This window comes from Hyperolius riggenbachi, chromosome 10 (assembly GCF_040937935.1).
Source record: "Hyperolius riggenbachi isolate aHypRig1 chromosome 10, aHypRig1.pri, whole genome shotgun sequence".
NCBI lineage: Eukaryota > Metazoa > Chordata > Amphibia > Anura > Hyperoliidae > Hyperolius > Hyperolius riggenbachi.
In genome coordinates this window covers 5903333-5923899 of record NC_090655.1, presented here as the reverse complement: position 1 = coordinate 5923899, position 20567 = coordinate 5903333, and the positions used below count along the sequence as shown (strand labels likewise).

Below are 20567 nucleotides of genomic sequence, written 5' to 3'. Positions count from 1 at the left end.
TCTTACTGGCCTGGGCAGGAGACTCCATTCTCATTCCAGATGAAGGAGCAGCGCAGCTATGCACCCTCCTCTCCTCTCTGTCTTACTGGCCTGGGCAGGAGACTCCATTCTCATTACAGATGAAGGAGCAGCATGGCTATGCACCCTCCTCTCCTCTCTGCCTTACTGGCCTGGGCAGGAGACTCAATACTACTGCGCTCTCTGCAGCAAAGTCCAGGGGACACCGTTCCCCAAACCTCCCTAACTTGGGGATGGGGCATGGCATTGACTTGGGACTTTCAGCTTTCCAAAAATGGTTAGATCTGGCTTGGGGATCAAACAAAACTTTAACAAAAAGCTGCCAAACTTTCCAGACGGGATAATACACAACTACCTAAAATAAAACTTATGATACAATGAATTGCATGTGTAGTACAGCAACAACAAGGAAAAGAACATTAGTAGCTCTGGTTGGACCCTCCCCCCCCCCCCCCTGCATCCTCCTCCTCCTCCCCGCACTGTTTCTATGCACAGCGGGGAGGATAAATGCAGCAGCCACAGACTCACCTGCTAATGGATCTAAGCAATGCCTTTCCCATCTATTCTCTGCACTATCGCAGGCGGTAGTGCAGAGAGTATAGAAAGGAGCTGCAGCGCCTGGAACCATTATTCCTGGAGTCTGTGTGCACTGCCTTTATCCTTCCCCAATATTCAGCATGGGGAATAGAGAGAATGTGGTGGCGGTGGGTGGCGGAAGGGCGGTGGGGGGCGCAGACATGCCTCTGGAGCAGAGGGGGGGGGGGGGCAGAGGACAGTGACAGGACACAAGAGCTCTTCACAAGATTTAGCACTGTTATAAAAAAGGTACAGAAGTGCCAATACAAGAATAAAAGTTTTAAGAAAAGGGAGGTAGTGGTGACTTACCTTCCCAATAAATTACACAATATTTTTATATGCTCCACAATGCAACACGTTTCCCAGGTCTTATCCTGCTTCATCAGGCAAAAAAAAAATCAATAAAAAAAAAAATCAGAGCAACTAAAATATGTCCTGATAGCAGCCAAGCACCTCTTTGAAGATTTACTTGCGTTAGACATGTCGGATCGGTATTCCCAAATATCGTCACGAGCTCCGTAAACAGAGCGTTCCCTGCTCCCTGTATAAAGGGTTAAATCTGGCGTGACAGCGGCCCCCCGACGCAGCCATTCATACTGAGGCCGGATGACGGGCGAGAGATCATTGAAAGTTAGTAGATACATGCAATTACTAATTAAATTAGTGAAAGCGACTTAATGAATACAGCGAAGCTAAAATGAAAAACAACGTCATGCACTACTTAATATTGATTGAGGAATTATACATTGAGATAGCTGGGGGGGAGGGGAAGGCTATTAATCTTACTTATTACTTAAAATACATATTACATTCTATAACGATTATACATCTACCGGAGCGCCATTAGCCAGAATGTCAGATGTGTGTCACGCACTGCCCTCTAGTGGCTGCTCACAGGAATAACGTTCAGCTCAAGAATAACCTCAGTTATTCCTTTCAGATTTCAAACAACATTCTTTACACCTGGATAGTCCGTATAGGAGATGTTAAGCTATTGAAACTTAATTTGACTTTTGTTATTTACATGAAATATGTAATCAGGTTGATGAGATAGACAGAGGTGACATAACACTGATTCACAAGCCATTTTATAATTCAAGGAGAGATACTGATGACCTTCAACAATTTTTAATTTCTTTTTTGCAACCATGGCAACAGGACATAGTTTGGTGCATAGAAAAGTCCCCGAATCCAATTTCCAGATGGCATGACTGGCTCACAAAGTAGTAAGTCATCTTTTTGAATCGCCAATTACAAATCAGGAGACCATCTGCAGGGAGTAGAGACGGTCATTCTGGGTCAATGCGGATTTCATGGCTGGATAGTGTATTGGTTACAGGTTACTGTTTAGGACCGCGTCACGCACGCCGATGGGTGTGAACGCGGTGGCCCCCCCAGGACCGCCTAACGCTGATTGGTGTAAAGTCCTGGGGGCGTGTTTTGCAGAAGATCGCACATGCCGTTGCGCGCGCATCTCCACTTGGATGGCTGCGCTCCGCCATCAGTGTCCCAGCGGCGATCGCCACTAGGAGACTGTTAGACGGCGAAACCGAGGTCTATTTAGTGTGTACAGTGCTGCTATCTACAGCAGCGCTGTACTGGGGACAGCTGTGTCACTCGGCTGTCACCTGGGGAGACAAGAGAGATATCCGCTGTCATAGGCAGAGTTGTGGGGCCCTGCAGCGAGGGTTTAAAGCTGCAGTGGCCCATTTTGTAAAAAATGGCATAGTCCTTAAAGGAGTTGTCAGGCATATTGTAACAAAATAAATGCTACTTACCGGGGGCTTCCTCCAACCCCAAGCTCCCAGGACCTCCCTCGCCGCACCTCTGCCCGCAGCCGTTCGCCGCAGGTCCGTCCCGGGCCCCGGCGATGACGTCAGAGCGACCTGGAGGTCGCCGTGTACTGCGCCTGCGCGATTGGCGCTGTCAATCACCGCCACGTGGGTCGGAGCGGACTGCGCAGGTGGTAGTAGTTCTGCGCAGTCAGGTCGCTCTGACGTCATCGCCGGGGCCCGGGACGGACCTGCGGCGAACGGCTGCGGGCAGAGCTGCGGCGAGGGAGGTCCTGGGAGCTTGGGGCTGGAGGAAGCCCCCGGTAAGTAGCGTTTATTTTGTTACAATATGCCTGACAACTCCTTTAAGTAGCTTAAGCCTGTGGACCTTAAAGTGAACCAGAGACGAAGCACCCTCATGTATTTCACCATATATATATATATCAGTGGGAACATTAGAGAAAACCCCTACCCTGCTCTCTGTTTCATCCTCACTGCTCAGCCTGCTTCTTATCAGCCCTGATAATATCCCCCACTGAGCATGCAGTCTGGCTTTGCTCAGGAACCATTATAGCTGAGTCTGTGTTCTCTGATGTCTTTTCCAGCCCAAGCCTGTCCCCTTCTGGCTCTGCTCAGGAATCATTATAGCAAAGCCAGACTGAATGCTCAGTCTGGGATTTTATCAGGGCTGATAACAAGCAGGCTGAGCAGTGAAGAAAAACAGAGCAGGGGAGGTGTTTTCTCTAATGTTCCCACTGATATATATGGTAAAACACACGCGGACCATCGTCTCTGGTTCACTTTAAGTGGTTAAGTGCTCTGCCTTTGACATGGGAGGCCAGGATTGGAATCCTGGCTAGGGTCAGTACCTATTCAGTAAGAAGTTTTTGGGCAAGACTCCCTAACACTGCAGGGAGGCCCCTTGAGCATGTCCTTAGGGGCTGCAGCTGTTGAGCGCTTTGAGTCCAATAGGAGAAAAGTGCTATACAAATGTTACCGTATACATTAGCAATTCGTTCTGCCCAGCTTGGGGAAAATTCCGGCAGCTGAGGATATAGGAGGACTGGGCAAGGGGAACCGGGGGGGGTAAGGGATGGATATATTTTAAAGAGACACTGAAGCGGAAAAAAAATATGATATAGTGAATTGGTTGTGTACTATGAATAATTACTAGAAGATTAGCAGCAAAGAAAATATTCTCATACTTTTATTTTCAGGTATATAGTGTTTTTTCTAACATTGCATCATTCTATAATATGTGCAGATTACACAACATTCAGCATTCAAAATGAGTCTTTCAGAGCAGTCTGAAGTAATGACCTCTCCTCTGGCAGAGAAAAAGTAAATAGTTCAGGAACAGTTGAGATAATAAAAGTCAGATAACAGCCCTCTCCAAGACTACTTAGTCGGAGAGCTTAATGGCTTGTTTGCATAGAGATAACAACTGGAGTTTCTCAACTCTTCCTGTACTGGAAACAATTAGACTGATGTATCTGATCTTAATGTTTTATTTCTTAGCTGTGCTACACATACAAATCATAATATCATTTTTTTTCGCTTCAGTGTCTCTTTAAGGCCAAGGAACAGAGACAAGACACTCTGGAGGGAATCTAGCCCGCCATGGACTTCAATTAATAGGTTTTGCCCCGATTTCCATGATTCCAGGAACAATTTAATACAGTGACTTTTTCTGTTTGTGTTTATGTACTTTTCAAAGTGTTTTTATTGCAGAATATAAAAAAATATTGTTCCTCAGTAAAATGAGCTGTAAATTACTTTTCTCCTATGTCGCTGTCACTTACAGTAGTTAGTAGAAATCTGACAGAATTGACAGGATTTGGTCTAGTACATCTCCTCATGGGGGTGGGGATTTTAGTATCTTGTTTATTTTTACAAAAAAAAGACACCTCTGGATGAGATGTATAGAAAGATGCCGGCTGCTGTCCCGCCTGTTTGCACATGATTTTGGCAGTTGGACTACGCAAATGCCATTCACCAAGTATTCTCTAATTAAAGAAAACCTTGACAATCCCCCATGAAGAGATGGGCTAGTCCAAAATCTGTCAGTTCTGGTTGATTTCAACCAAACAAGTCAGACACTGAGATAACAGTACAACTCAACTTGAGCAGCGCGGATTACGAAATGCAAATAATTCAAACTTGCATGCAGCCTGAAATTGGCCCAATCAAAAACGCATTACCTGCCAATTGTCTCGATGGATTGGCCAAGTTCCAAGCTGCATACAATTTGCATTATTTTTGCATGCAAGGCTGAATTTTTAGCATCTCGCTGACCCACTCTGGTGGGGCTAGTTCCCTCTTCTCACAGCCCTGCCTAAGAAAGTGCCACCGAGAATGACGCTATGAGGAGGGGAAGCGGACGCTGCGCTATTACAATTCCCTCTGGCTAAGCTTGTTGGGTGTATAGAATAGATACGGTTTGCTCCTTACCTCTGTAGAAGTCAGAGTTACGCAGAAATATGGTGCTGTTCACGAGGGCCAACACCCAGCACAGGGGCAGCAGATAGATGATGCAGACCGAGCCCAGCAGCAGACCGTACAACCTAACACGAGAGATTGCAGGGTTATTATAAAATACGAGAGATTGCAGGGTTATTATAAAATACAAGAGACCACAGGGTTATTATAAAATACAAGAGATCACAGGGTTATTATAAAGCACGAGAGATCGCAGGGTTACTATAACACACGAGAGATCGCAGGGTTATTATAACACACAAGAGATCACAGGGTTATTATAACACACGAGAGATCGCAGGGTTACTATAACACACGAGAGATCACATGGTTATTATAACGCACGAGAGATCGCAGGGTTACTATAACACACGAGAGATCGCAGGGTTACAATAACACACGAGAGATCGCAGGGTTACTATAACACACGAGAGATCGCAGGGTTACTATAACACACGAGACCCCGCAGGATTATCATAAACACACAAGAGACCGCAGGGTTATTATAACACACGAGAGATCCCAGGGTTATTATAAAACACACGAGAGATCCCAGGGTTAATATAAACACACGAGAGATCCCAGGGTTATTATAACACACGAGAGATCGCAGGGTTACTATAACACACGAGAGATCGCAGGGTTACTATAACACACGAGAGATCGCAGGGTTACTATAACACACGAGACCCCGCAGGATTATCATAAACACACAAGAGACCGCAGGGTTATTATAACACACGAGAGATCCCAGGGTTATTATAAAACACACGAGAGATCCCAGGGTTAATATAAACACACGAGAGATCCCAGGGTTATTATAACACACGAGAGATCGCAGGGTTACTATAACACACGAGAGATCGCAGGGTTACTATAACACACGAGAGATCGCAGGGTTACTATAACACACGAGAGATCGCAGGGTTATTATAACGCACGAGAGACCGCAGGGTTACTATAACGCACGAGAGATCGCAGGGTTATTATAACACACGAGAGATCGCAGGGTTATTATAACACACGAGAGACCGCAGGATTATCATAAACACACGAGAGACCGCAGGGTTATTATAACACACGAGAGATCCCAGGGTTAATATAAACACACGAGAGATCCCAGGGTTAATATAAACACACGAGAGATCGCAGGGTTATTATAACACACAGGAGATCACCACTAATGGTTGCCAAATGCTTCTGCCCCCTAGCACAAAAGCTTTTGAGCGAGACGTTGGGCAGCTGGTTCGGGCGTCTAAACGAGATCTAATGCTGCAAAATGCAGTTTAGCATCTATTGTTCTTATGCTTTTCGGAGTCACATGGCCACTCCTGATTGACCAGGCCACCCACTGAATCTACAGAGACTGGAGGAGGCTGTGCTGCAGTGACAGGGAGATGGGAGGAGGCTGTGCTGCAGTGACGGGGAGATGGGAGGAAGCTGTGCTGCAGTGACGGGGAGATGGGAGGAGCATGTGCTGCAGTGACGGGGAGATGGGAGGAGCCTGTGCTGCAGTGACGGGGAGATGGGAGGAGCCTGTGCTGCAGTGACGGGGAGATGGGAGGAGGCTGTGCTGCAGTGACAGGGAGATTGGAGGGGGCGGAGCTGCAGTGACTTGCTCAGCACTGAGACTCCTTTACACGTTGCTTATTTACTTCACAACCCTCAATGCCATTAAAACTTGCCTTGGTCTATTGTGGATTCAGTTGGACGCTGAACGAAAGTGTTGAAACAGGCAAACTTATCACTGATGATTGGGGCAGACACAAATGACATTGTACAATCCTGACACTGGGAAAGCAGTCGCTGATTTATTATGGCGGGACTCGTGCCAGCGCAACTGGCCAAACGCTCTGCCTTTCTCTCTGAACTATAAATAGACTGACAGACAGAAAGTGCTTCTTCAGCGCTAGGATTCAGCAGCGCATCTCCCGAGAACAGCAATCAAGGCCTCGGCCAGATCCGGGCTAGTTTATCAAATAATTACGCCTCGCACGAATGCCGGACAACTCCGCGTCACGTTAAACCGTTATGATAACTGCTGTGTCGGTTTCTCCAGCATTATGTTAAAGTGAACAGAAAACAAACTCCGGGAGTCGTGCAGGCAGCATAAAACCAGCAGGGATCATGCGGACCAGCGGCTGCAAAGGAAGGCACAAATTATGGCGGCAAAGACAGTTAACCCTTCACACACTCACATGCTCATACAAATGTATTCACAGAAAATCATCCAGGCACCACTGCTATCCCTGCAGCTAAGCTAAAAGCCAGGGTCTTCGTTACAAAATAATGCATTCCCTTGCGTAGTCACCTACACCGCGCAGAAGTACCCAGGTATTCATGGGTGTCCTAACTCTGGCCCTGTAACATGCATAGTGCAGACATGCAAACATTCATTGCATCAAACTACAGTATCTAACGATTAGGAGCACATATTCTGAAGTCCTCTCCTGGGACAGAGATAGCATCAGACTAAACTCACAAAGGAGCTAATAAAGTATATCCAGGTCTACCTGCACACTCCAGCATAGGCTGTGTGCATACTGATTTGATGCAATGAATGTTTGGCCCTGTAATATGCAATGTGCAGACATGCAGAGTTAGAACACCTAAGATTACCTGGGTACTTCTGTGCTGTCTAGGAGACTACTCAACAGAAAGTATTATTTTGTAACAAAGACCCCGGCTTTTAACTTAGCTGTAGGTATAGCAGTGGTTGCTGGATGATTTTCTGTGAATGCATTTGTATGAACAGGTGAATGTGCAAAGGGTTAACTGTCTGTGCCATTTTGCTGGCCATGCGCACTTTAGCATCTCCCTAATAATGTATTTACATTTCCTAAATTGAGGTGACGTGCCTGAATTTGTGTTTTTTACAAATTATGGTGGAGCTCTAGCCAAAATACATTAGTGCGGCGACTTCTGGCAAAGTCGTGCGCAACTGCACATAAGCGGCCTGTCCGCGCACGGGCTCTTTCAGCTAGAAGTACACTACAGACATCCTGTGACAGAGAAGCACACTACAGACATCCTGTGACAGAGAAGCACACTACAGACATCCTGTGACAGAGAAGCGCACTACAGACATCCTGTGACAGGGAAGCGCACTACAGACATCCTGTGACAGAGAAGCGCACTGCAGACATCCTGTGACAGAGAAGCCCACTACAGACATCCTGTGACAGAGAAGCGCACTAAAGACATCCTGTGACAGAGAAGCCCACTACAGACATCCTGCGACGGAGAAGCCCACTACAGACATCCTGTGACAGAGAAGCACACTACAGACATCCTGTGACAGAGAAGCACACTACAGACATTCTGCGACGGAGAAGCCCACTACAGACATGTGACAGAGGAGCACACTACAGACATCCTGTGACAGAGAAGCCCACTACAGACATCCTGCGACGGAGAAGCCCACTACAGACATCCTGTGACAGAGAAGCACACTACAGACATCCTGTGACAGAGAAGCACACTACAGACATTCTGCGACGGAGAAGCCCACTACAGACATGTGACAGAGGAGCACACTACAGACATCCTGTGACAGAGAAGCACACTACAGACATCCTGTGACAGAGGAGCACACTACAGACATCCTGTGACAGAGAAGCGCACTAAAGACATCCTGTGACAGAGAAGCGCACTACAGACATCCTGTGACAGAGAAGCGCACTACAGACATCCTGTGACAGAGAAGCGCACTAAAGACATCCTGTGACAGAGAAGCCCACTACAGACATCCTGCGACGGAGAAGCCCACTACAGACATGTGACAGAGGAGCACACTACAGACATCCTGTGACAGAGAAGCACACTACAGACATCCTGTGACAGAGAAGCCCACTACAGACATCCTGTGACAGAGAAGCCCACTACAGACATCCTGTGACAGAGAAGCCCACTACAGACATCCTGTGACAGAGAAGCCCACTACAGACATCCTGTGACAGAGAAGCCCACTACAGACATCCTGTGACAGAGCAGGAGCGCACTACAGACATCCTGTGACAGAGAAGCACACTACAGACATCCTGTGACAGAGCAGCGCACTACAGACATCATGTGACAGAGAAGCCCACTACAGACATCCTGTGACAGAGAAGCACACTACAGACATCCTGTGACAGAGAAGCACACTACAGACATCCTGTGACAGAGGAGCACACTACAGACATCCTGTGACAGAGAAGCACACTACAGACATCCTGTGACAGAGAAGCACACTACAGACATCCTGTGACAGAGAAGCCCACTAAGGACATCCTGTGACAGAGAAGCCCACTACAGACATCCTGTGACAGAGCAGCATACTACAGACATCCTGTGACAGAGAAGCACACTACAGACATCCTGTGACAGAGAAGCACACTACAGACATCCTGTGACAGAGAAGCACACTACAGACATCCTGTGACAGAGAAGCACACTACAGACATCCTGTGACAGAGAAGCACACTAAGGACATCCTGTGACAGAGCAGCATACTACAGACATCCTGTGACAGAGAAGCGCACTACAGACATCCTGTGACAGAGAAGCACACTAAGGACATCCTGTGACAGAGAAGCCCACTACAGACATCCTGTGACAGAGAAGCACACTACAGACATCCTGTGACAGAGAAGCACACTACAGACATCCTGTGACAGAGAAGCACACTACAGACATCCTGTGACAGAGAAGCACACTACAGACATCCTGTGACAGAGAAGCACACTAAGGACATCCTGTGACAGAGAAGCCCACTACAGACATCCTGTGACAGAGCAGCATACTACAGACATCCTGTGACAGAGAAGCACACTACAGACATCCTGTGACAGAGAAGCACACTACAGACATCCTGTGACAGAGAAGCCCACTACAGACATCCTGTGACAGAGCAGCATACTACAGACATCCTGTGACAGAGAAGCACACTACAGACATCCTGTGACAGAGCAGCACACTACAGACATCCTGTGACAGAGCAGCGCACTACAGACATCATGTGACAGAGCAGCACACTACAGACATCATGTGACAGAGAAGCACACTACGGACATCCTGTGACAGAGAAGCACACTACAGACATCCTGTGACAGAGAAGCGCACTACAGACATCCTGTGACAGAGAAGCACACTACAGACATCCTGTGACAGAGCAGCGCACTACAGACATCCTGCGACAGAGCAGCGCACTACAGACATCCTGCGACAGAGAAGCGCACTACAGACATCCTGCGACAGAGAAGCGCACTACAGACATCCTGCGACAGAGAAGCGCACTACAGACATCCTGCGACAGAGAAGCGCACTACAGACATCCTGTGACAGAGAAGCACACTACAGACATCCTGTGACAGAGAAGCCCACTACGGACATCCTGTGACAGAGAAGCACACTACAGACATCCTGTGACAGAGAAGCACACTACAGACATCCTGTGACAGAGAAGCGCACTACAGACATCCTGTGACAGAGAAGCGCACTACAGACATCCTGTGACAGAGAAGCGCACTACAGACATCCTGTGACAGAGAAGCGCACTACGGACATCCTGTGACAGAGAAGCACACTACAGACATCCTGTGACAGAGAAGCCCACTACACGGACATCCTGTGACAGAGAAGCCCACTACAGACATCCTGTGACAGAGAAGCACACTACAGACATCCTGTGACAGAGCAGCACACTACAGACATCCTGTGACAGAGAAGCCCACTACACGGACATCCTGTGACAGAGAAGCACACTACAGACATCCTGTGACAGAGAAGCCCACTACAGACATCCTGCGACAGAGAAGGACACTACAGACATCCTGCGACAGAGAAGCGCACTACAGACATCCTGTGACAGAGAAGCCCACTACAGACATCCTGTTACAGAGAAGCACACTACGGACATCCTGTGACAGAGAAGCGCAGTACAGACATCCTGTGACAGAGAAGCACACTACAGACATCCTGTGACAGAGAAGCCCACTACACGGACATCCTGTGACAGAGAAGCCCACTACAGACATCCTGTGACAGAGAAGCCCACTACAGACATCCTGTGACAGAGAAGCGCACTACAGACATCCTGTGACAGAGAAGCACACTACAGACATCCTGTGACAGAGAAGCACACTACAGACATCCTGTGACAGAGAAGCACACTACAGACATCCTGTGACAGAGAAGCACACTACAGACATCCTGTGACAGAGAAGCACACTACAGACATCCTGTGACAGAGAAGCACACTACAGACATCCTGTGACAGAGAAGCCCACTACACGGACATCCTGTGACAGAAGCCCACTACAGACATCCTGTGACAGAGAAGCACACTACAGACATCCTGTGACAGAGAAGCGCACTACAGACATCCTGTGACAGAGAAGCCCACTACAGACATCCTGTGACAGAGAAGCCCACTACAGACATCCTGTGACAGAGAAGCCCACTACAGACATCCTGTGACAGAGAAGCCCACTACAGACATCCTGTGACAGAGAAGCCCACTACAGACATCCTGTGACAGAGAAGCACACTACGGACATCCTGTGACAGAGAAGCGCAGTACAGACATCACATGACACAGCAGCACCTCAGTCAGCGGATGGCGTTACTTACTGGAAGGAGGCGGTGGGATTCTGCCAGTACAGAACGCTGTAGGCCTTCTCGCAGGTCCCGCAGAAAACTTGGAGAATACCATCAAGATGTAATAAGCTGTAATATACAAGATATAGGTCAGCGTTGTAAACAGCCCCTAATCACATGATACTAACAGGCATCAACATTAAAGCGGCCCTGTAGTGACATACAGTATAGCAGAATGCAGGAAATAATTCAGGATGCCCAGTTTGTGGTAATAATCCTGGCTTCAGCATCAGAAAAACTCCCTATATCTATATATTGCTAACACATAATGAACATTCCACAGCGATGCACCTGCCAGAACAAAAGATATCACCACCAGCGATAAATCTCAAAATGAAGATCAGGGTGAGGAAAGATTTTACAATGGGCAAACACTGACTAAATAAGGTTTAAATGAATATATTAAAACAAAAGCAATTTTATTCATCGTGTTATATTCAGTAAAATTCCTCCTTGAGGTTCGGTTCACCCTTGGAGCGTTTTTTAAATTTTTTAAGCGCTGGCGATGTTCAAAAATCGCCCTGAAAGCGCTTGTGCAATCACTCGCTATGAGAGAGTTCACATCTGAGCGGTTCGATTCGGATCTGCTCAGAAAAGCGCTGCTTGGGCCATTTTTTGAGGCGATTCCACATCAATGGAAGGTATAGGAAAAACGCTCACAAAATCAATTTATGCAGCGATTACGTGAGTGTTTTTAAAGAAAACCTGAACTGAAAAGTAAAAGTCAAAATAAACATACACAAGTCATACTTACCTTCCATGCAGTCTACTCCTCAGTGTCTTTCTCCTGTCCCGCGTCCTGTTTGTTCACTGTGATCAATTCACTTCTCCGTCCTCCATTTTGAAAATGGCTATTACCCCATAACAGCTTCCTGGTCAGCACACAGTTATACTGAAACATCGCCCACTTGAGCCATAGGGAAACATGGACACATCAGTTCTCCTCTCAGATGTAACTGACAGCAACTGGTATATAACTGACAGCAACTGATATATAACTGACAGCAACTGATATATTTCAGTTCTGACAAAATATTGTCAGAACTGGAAGGGATTATTGTCAGAAGAAAATGGTGAGCTTCTGAGAGGAACTGATGGCAAAGTAACTATGTAATGTTCATTTGAAGTTACCTCATGTGTTTATTTTAAATATTTTTACTCAGTACAGGTTCTCTTTAAGAATAAATAAAATGGGGTTGATACACTAAATTGTGCTAACGCATAACGAGATATCGCTAAATGCTTTACGCGCGTCAAACTTTATGCGTGCTAAAACACACATTGTGGTATAACTCCATAGCGCTCGTCGGGGATACACAGCGTGCTTTATAAATGTACAGTGCCCGTTTAAAAAAGTTTTTAAAAAAGATGGTGTCAAAGTAAAAAAAAAAAGTTTATTAAAGAGTTTATCATTAAACAGGTGCATGTGCGGTAATGGTGGGGGCAGGCACGAGCTGGGGGCAGGCACGAGCAGGGGGCAGGCACGAGCAGGGGGCAGGCACGAGCAGGGGGCAGGCACGAGCAGGGGGCAGGCACAAGCAGGGGGCAGGCACGAGCAGGGGGCAGGCACGAGCTGGGGGGCAGGCACGAGCTGGGGGGCAGGCACGAGCTGGGGGGCAGGCACGAGCTGGGGGGCAGGCACGAGCTGGGGGGCAGGCACGAGCTGGGGGGCAGGCACGAGCTGGGGGGCAGGCACGAGCAGGGGGCAGGCACGAGCTGGAATCTTCAGTGGGCCAATAGGAACCAGAGACCTACTTCATGGAATCTTATCAAAAGCAAAATTACACTGTAATTATCCTCATATTCAAAGGGAACCCGAAGCGAGAGGGATATGCAGGCTGACACATTTATTTCCTTTTACCCTCCTGAGCAATATGCCAGACACTGAGTCCGGCACGCCGCTCAAGAGGTTTTGTAGCCTCAGGAGTCCCCCAGGAGAAATCTAATACGGTAGATTTAATGTCTGCCGACCACGTTAGCCTAGCACTAGGCTATTATAGGTGACCGGCACCCTCCGATCCCCCCCCCCCCCCAGGCTGGTTCCAGCGATCGGCGCAGCCTCCCTGCACAGCTCCGGTCTCTCTAGGGGGAGGATCGGGACTGCACATGACGTCATGTACGATCCTCCCCATAGAGAAGAGTGTAGCTGTGCAGGGAGGCTGCGCGTATAAGCGGGGGATCGGGGGGTGCAGTCTATCTATACTACCTAGCCTAGTGCCAGCTAACGTGGTCGGCAGACATTAATCTAATAGATTTCTCCTGGGGGACTCCTGAGGCTACAAAACCTCTTGAGCGGTGTAAAGCTCAGGAGGTTAAACAATAACAGTTGCCTGGCATGCAGCAGATCAGGTACTCTGATTTAGCTTTTACTGGATTAGCCATCTGCTTGTTCCAAGGTTGACTCAGGTACTACAGTGTTCTCCCCAGAATTTTTTTTCAGCCGGGTGGCATGAAAAAGTAGCCGGGTGGGGCGGGATGAGAGAATGGAAGGGCAGGTGCTTCTGTGATCAACTCTGCTTACAGCATCAGAGGAGCTAAACCGATGAGAGCCGGGTGCTCACCAAAACTAGCCAGGTGGAGCACTCGGCTAAAAGAGCCTGGGGAGAACACTGTACTACTTAGGCCAGAAGATCAGTAGGACTGCCAGGCAACTGGCATGGTTTACAAAGAAATGCATATGGCAGTCACCATATCCCTCTCACCTCGGGTTCCCTTTAATGGAAATCTGCCTTCTGCCCACAGATCACTGTTAAATCAATGCTCTCGTTATCCTATAAGCGCCGCTTAGTGTAAATGCGCAGCCTGCTGCTCTATTCCCGCCACTCGCGAGCACTGACAGGAAGTATCTCAGGAGGTTTCAGCTCAGTCACTTCTGGAAATGTGGAAGTACTCACAAGCTCTTGAATTCCGCCACAGCCTCCTGCCGCGTCAGCTTGACTTTCTGCAGGTCCTCCCGCCGCACGCAGTAGTGCTTCCTCCTGGCCAGCTCCGCCTCTGGGATGTGTTTGCGGGAGACCTCCTGCAGGTATCCGATCAGCGCTGGTATGGAAACCAGGAGGGCTCCCACCGAGAACCAGGCCACTGCGAGAGGCAGAGAATAAACAGACGGTCAGCATGCAGCTCAACCAACATAGACAAAACTAATACTGATCCCCGCCCCCCCCCCCCCCCCATAATGTACTTAAAGAAAACCTGAGGTGAAAATAAACTCCAACACACACAATTGCTCACTCCCAGCTCTAGCAATTCCCTACCTTTATCTGGTCAGCAGGCGCCTGTCAGTCAATCAGGTGTACAGTAATACACCCTTTGTCTGCCGTACCAAATCTAGCAGGAATTGCATAAATTAGCATTCAGGTGGGAGGCTTCAGTTTTTGAAGCTTCCAGGATGCGTTTGACAGGTGAGTGGTTAGGAAGGGGACCATATGGGAGATGCCTACACGGGGTGTCCTTGTTAGCGATGTAATCTACGATTACGTCCAACCGAAGCCCCCCACCTGAATGCTAATTTATGCAATTCCTGCTAGATTTGGTACGGCAGACAAAGGATGTATGACTGTACACCTGATTGGCTGACAGGCGTCTACTGACCAGATAAAGGTAGCAAATTTCTTTAGCTTGCAGTGAGCAATTGTGTGTGTTGCAGTTGGCATTCAGTATAGAGGCAGTGGGGTGAATTCCCTGGAGGTGAGAGGTCCAGGACTTGCCCACACTTCCCTCTGGGTGTCGCATGGTGGTGTGGGGGCCCTGGACAGTGAGAGAGGCCGGGGCCCGCAGCTGTTGTGTGAACCAGTGTTTGTGAGTGAAAATAAACTCATGAGATCATGAACTGTATGTGTAGTACAGCTAAGAAATAGATCGTTAGTCGCAAAGTAAAGAGTCTCATGGTTTTCCAGTACAGGAAGAGTTAAAAAAACACTTCAGTTATCTGTGCAAAAGAGCTTCTCTGAGCTCTTCGACCCGGCTTGGAAGGAACACAGTCCTGTTTTCTGAAGCACTTGAACAGCCAAGAAACTGTGAGAGGCAGCTTGAGATAAGGTTTTACTGCAGGAAAGTTCAAAGGGTCATTATTTCTGCTTTGTTTATATTTAAACGCAAGAGTGTGGTTTCTAAACTGCAAATATTACAGAATGGTGCGATGCTATAAAAAATATTTTTTTTAAAAAAAGCTATAAAACAAAATAAAAATATGAGACTCTTTTCTATGCTACTAATGTTCTAATCATTTTCCGCACTACACATACAATTCATTACAGAGGCCTGCGTGGGTCTAATTTTTCAGACTAGCTGCACCCAACCCACAACCTGCTTTCTGGTAAATTTGGTACCCGCAACCCATTAAAATCAAAAACGGGAACTCGAACCCGACCCACATTTCGAGTAACCCGCGGGTACCCAATCTGATGCCCCTCGTGCCAGGCTCTGTGTAAGGTTCTATTTCCACTAGCAAATTACAATTCACATATGTTTTTTCTGTATGCAGATTTTTAAAAAATTTTTATGCACATTTTTCAAACTTTTTGTATGCGGCCATCAATCCTTGCATGGGAAACAGATGCGTGGGGCAGAAATCTGCAGCATGCAGTCGACATGTTCTCTGCACTTGAATCTCCATGGGGTCATTTCCATTGAATGGATTTTTCCATTGGTTTCAGTTTAAATACATAATCGCTTTGGGATTTTGCACTTAGCGGAAACAGGACTTGGGGGGGGGGGGGGGGGGGGATTAAAGAGAAATAGAGACGAAGCATCCTTGTGTATTTTACCATATATATCAGTAAGAACATTAGAGAAAACACTTACCATGCTCTCTGTTTCATCCTCACTGCTAAAAGTGTCTGTTATCAGCAGTCATAAGAATCCTGGACTGAGCATTCAGTCTGGCTTTGCAGGGAATGATTATTGCCGAGTCATTATAGCAGAGCCACAAGGGGGCAGGCTTGGGCTTGAAAAGACACCAGAGAAGACAGACTCGGCTATAATCTTTCTGTAGCAAAGCCAGACTGAGTGCTCAGTCGGGGATTCTTATCAGAGGTGATAACAGTCAGATTAAACAGAGAACAATGAAACAAAGGGCAGATTAGGTGTTTACTGTCATGTTCCCACTGATTTATAAGGTAAAATACAAGAGGGTGCTTCATCTCTGGTTCTTTTTAAGTATTTACCTGATCGGGTGAAGGTTCAGCAGTGATTAAGGCAGAGCCCCTCTTTAAAGTGGTACACTTATACCTATCTTCCTACTCCTCAAATTTGTCTCTGCTCAATGACGCAGTCTTCCCGTGTCCCAGAGCGGTACATGTTTATCTCATCATGACACGTCACTTTAAAGATAACCAGAGTACAGCAGCACTTAGGGCGCTCTGGGATTAAACATTTTTTAAGCTGCTCACTACTAATCACTTCTGTGTGAGCACAAAACACAAAATTCAAAGAAAAAAAAAAGGAAAAAAAAAGGGCACGCACGGTCGTCACACAGAGAGCAGCGATGGTGACGGTGATTTTCCACCACCTGCGCTCGGCAGACGCACGCTGTCATCTGTCACACGGTCCTCATTTCTGCGGTAATCCAGGTAAGCCGCTGCCGGTCTCGCTCCTCTGTGTACACTGCAGGGTAAGTAAACACTCCGCCCCATTCCATTCTATAACAGGATAACAAAGAAGCCTTCTCTGGTGCTCAGGCAATGGGGCGCTGTACAGATCCCGACCTTTCCGCAATATATAAACAGGACACGCCCCATACAAGGAGCAAGAGTGACAGTTCTCAGTGGAGAAAGTGCGGCCTGTGTGTGTTAAAGGGGCACTATGGCTAAAAGTTGTAAAATTTAAAATGTGCAAACAGACAAATAAGCCCTTTTTTTCCAGAGTTAAATGAGCCATAATTTACGTTTCTCTTATGTTGCTGTCACTTACAGTAAGTAGTAGAAATCTGACAGAAGCGACAGGTTTTGGACTAGTCCATCTTTTCATAGGGGATTCTCAGGGTTTATTTATTTTTAAAAGCACTTAGTGAATGGCAGTTGCTCTGTCCAACTGCCAAAAAACTGTGTAGGGAGCAGGGAAGCTGGCCAGCATCATTGTTTAAATCCTTTTTAGGAATATCTTTATAAAGAATAAAAGCCTTGCTGAGAATCCCCTATGAAGAGATGGACTAGTCGAAAAACTGTCGGTAATGCCAGATTTATACTACTTACTGTAAGTGACAGCAAAACAGGAGAAAAGTAATTTGTAGCTCATTTGACTCTGGAAAAAAAAATGCACTTATTTGTCTATGTTAGCACATAATTTTAAAATTTTTCGCCATCGTGCCCCTTGGACCCTTTACAATCACCCCCCGAGGAGACGACCAGCGATCGGGGAGGGGGGGGGGGGGGTCTGTGCCCACCAGTATAATAATGGAGCTGGGTGGCACAGCGTGGTATTAAAAGGGAAACCACACAGCCTGAAGCCATGCAGGACTAGATCCTGCACAGAGCCTGTGTCACGGACGGTTGCGTCCTGTAACCGCCCGTGAAGGAAAGCGATCGCACTCGATTCTCTGCATCGATTGCGCTGCAAATCGATACAATCTGGGTTGAGTGTGTAGGGGCAGCTGCAGTCTTTTCTCAACAGAGAGAGAGCCCCAGCCTAAATGCTGGATGGCTCTTTTGATATGCTAATGAGCCTGGGCCCAGAGAGTCCCTGGCTTCCAGCTGTGCTGATGGCCCATCCATCAGGTATAAGGTGACAAACACCATGACAGAACCAATTTAGAGTGAGGAAACTCAGACACTCCGACTCCTTTTCCCAGCAGGGAGCCGACATGTGGCTTGCTGCTGCCAACTTCAAAGAAGCCTTTGCCTGGGAATAACCTCTGTCTCATAGCCATATCTATAACTTCCCAGATCTGTCATATTTCTGGGGTTCCTAAGGTGGCAGCAGTGCCAAACGTGGGGGAAGGGTAGCATGAGCCCCGGTGCTGGTTCTGAGGAAGTTTCAGAACATTCTGAGGTAAGGACTACCAGTTAGGCAGTCTCAAAATGCCCTGATGATGCCGCAGGGGTCCCACCCCTCATGTCTGGTATCAGGGCGCTGGGTAAATCGAGACAGACCTGAAAATGTTAATAAATCTGCCCTGACCTGTACGGTTCTGTGAGATAGAGCCCATATATGGGTAGATATGATTTCTAATCCCCAGGGCAAGGGGAGGGCTCATCTCATCTTCTAAGGGGGTGTGTGGCTCCCCGCCCTCACTCCCTCCTACTGACTCAGGGGCATAAGACTGGCAGAGGAAAAAAGCTCAGCGTCCTCCATTCTGAAACATCTTGAACTCATTTATGCCAGCTTGAGGATATGCTGGCATCTGCCTGGTCTGAACTCTGGACTTTGATTGAAACCAAGGACTTTACAAGTTTTCCCACTAAAGGACCTCTTTCCACCTACTAAGTATTTTTCTCCCTTCTTTTATTTTTTATACTGGCTATTACTGTTTCCATAATTGTTGATTTTAATAATTGTCTGTATATATTAATTATTTATATTGCGTGAATAAACGACTTTCTCCAAGTCATTCACTTTCCGCTACCCTACTTATCAGCACACACACAGAAGTGATCCCGTGTCTCTGAAGATACGCTACTGTTTGTTGTTGGCTAGACAGAATATCGTGTGTTTAACCGTTTTATTCGCAGGATTAGTCAGTCAGTTAATGGGTTCCACGGTCCCATAGTAACCGCGGTGGTGGCAGTTTACTCTGAACCAGTGGGTGAAGTGGTAATCACCCGTGGTTCACAGGCTCCCTTCTGAGTTGTCTGCGGCTAATTCTTAACGGTTCCTGCGCATTGACTGCGACCAGAGTTCGCACGATCTGTGCGCTGGCACCGTTTAGAAGGCTAAGTGCGGTCAGCCACCAGGGCTCCTGTGACAGTGTTAGGCAGCGGTGGAGATCTGTGTTGTGCTGAAAAGTATCTAAGATAGCACTAGCGCTATCCAGAAACGAACTAATTCGTTGGTGTAGCTGGAAGGCAATATATTTTTTATATATACAGAGAGACTGTGTAGCCAGTACCCCTTCCCCAAAGTTTTATTTTATTTGGCATGGAAGTGTCCGGGAACTACCAGAACATGTGCCTAGCAGACCTGGAAAATCTTTGCGAAGAGAGGGGCATTGGCATCCTCCGCAAGACAAAACGGGACCTGATAGCAGACTTGTCCAGATGGGATACCCAGCAACTGCGGGAGCCGGGAGTGTCCGCTGAAGTGGATACCAGCCCATCTGACAATCGAGGGGAACCAGAGACTGAGACTCCTGACCGTACAGAGGTTGTGCATCCTGAGGGCCCTGCATCAACAGTTACGCCGGAGAATGTCAGTGTGGACCCCAATCCCAGAGGTTCTGACAGTGCTCGCCCGGAGCTGGCCAGTACTGGACTGTCCATGGGTGCTGACCCGGTAATGCAGCAGGCATTACAAAAGCTGATGGAGACTGACCTGGACAAGTACCTGCAGTACATGGCGGAGCAAAAGCGAGAGGCACGAGAGGAGCAGGAACGCAAAGCTGCTGCTGCTGAGCGAGAACGGGAGCGCCAACGACAGCATGAGCTAAACATGGCAAAAGTGCAACAGGCCAGCCGGAGTTCACCGCCCAGCCTCCCTGCTGAAGGAGCTGCAGCACCCGTAAGTGCAAAATTTAAATTTGCTAATATTGAAAAGGACACTGACATTGACTTGTTTTTGCGGTCTTTTGAGAAAGCATGCCGTCAGTATCGTCTGTCCCAAGACCAGTGGGCCAGACATCTGACACCGTTGCTGCGCTACAAAGCGCTTGATGCCTTCGCAGAATTGCCTGCGGAGAAGGATAATGATTATGATGCTATAAAAGACGCTATCATTACTAAGTACCAGCTGACGCCAGAAGCCTATCGCAAAAAGTTCAGGGCCTGGCAGAAAAAGTCTTCTGATTCGTACCGAGATGTGGTCAGCAGCTTGCTCACCACACTCCGCCAGTGGACACTAGGCCTCACCAAAGGGTCTTATGGCGTCCTGGAGGACTTGATAGTCCTCGAACAATTTCTGAACATTTGCCCTGCTGATGTACGACAATTTGTG

At 47.6% G+C, this 20567-nt stretch overlaps 1 protein-coding gene across 6 annotated transcripts in view; it reads right to left on the bottom strand.

The window, feature by feature from the left end:
- Nucleotides 1–20567, bottom strand: part of ZFYVE27 (zinc finger FYVE-type containing 27) — a 149710-nt gene that overhangs the window by 93376 nt on the left and 35767 nt on the right. For all 6 annotated transcript variants that reach the window (XM_068257954.1, XM_068257955.1, XM_068257957.1 and 3 more), the window contains exons 4-6: nucleotides 14378–14564; nucleotides 11457–11552; nucleotides 4818–4930 (exon numbers count right to left, since the gene is read on the bottom strand). In XM_068257954.1, coding sequence (XP_068114055.1) covers nucleotides 4818–4930; nucleotides 11457–11552; nucleotides 14378–14564 — 396 coding nt within the window. The remainder of the gene's footprint in view (nucleotides 1–4817; nucleotides 4931–11456; nucleotides 11553–14377; nucleotides 14565–20567) is intronic.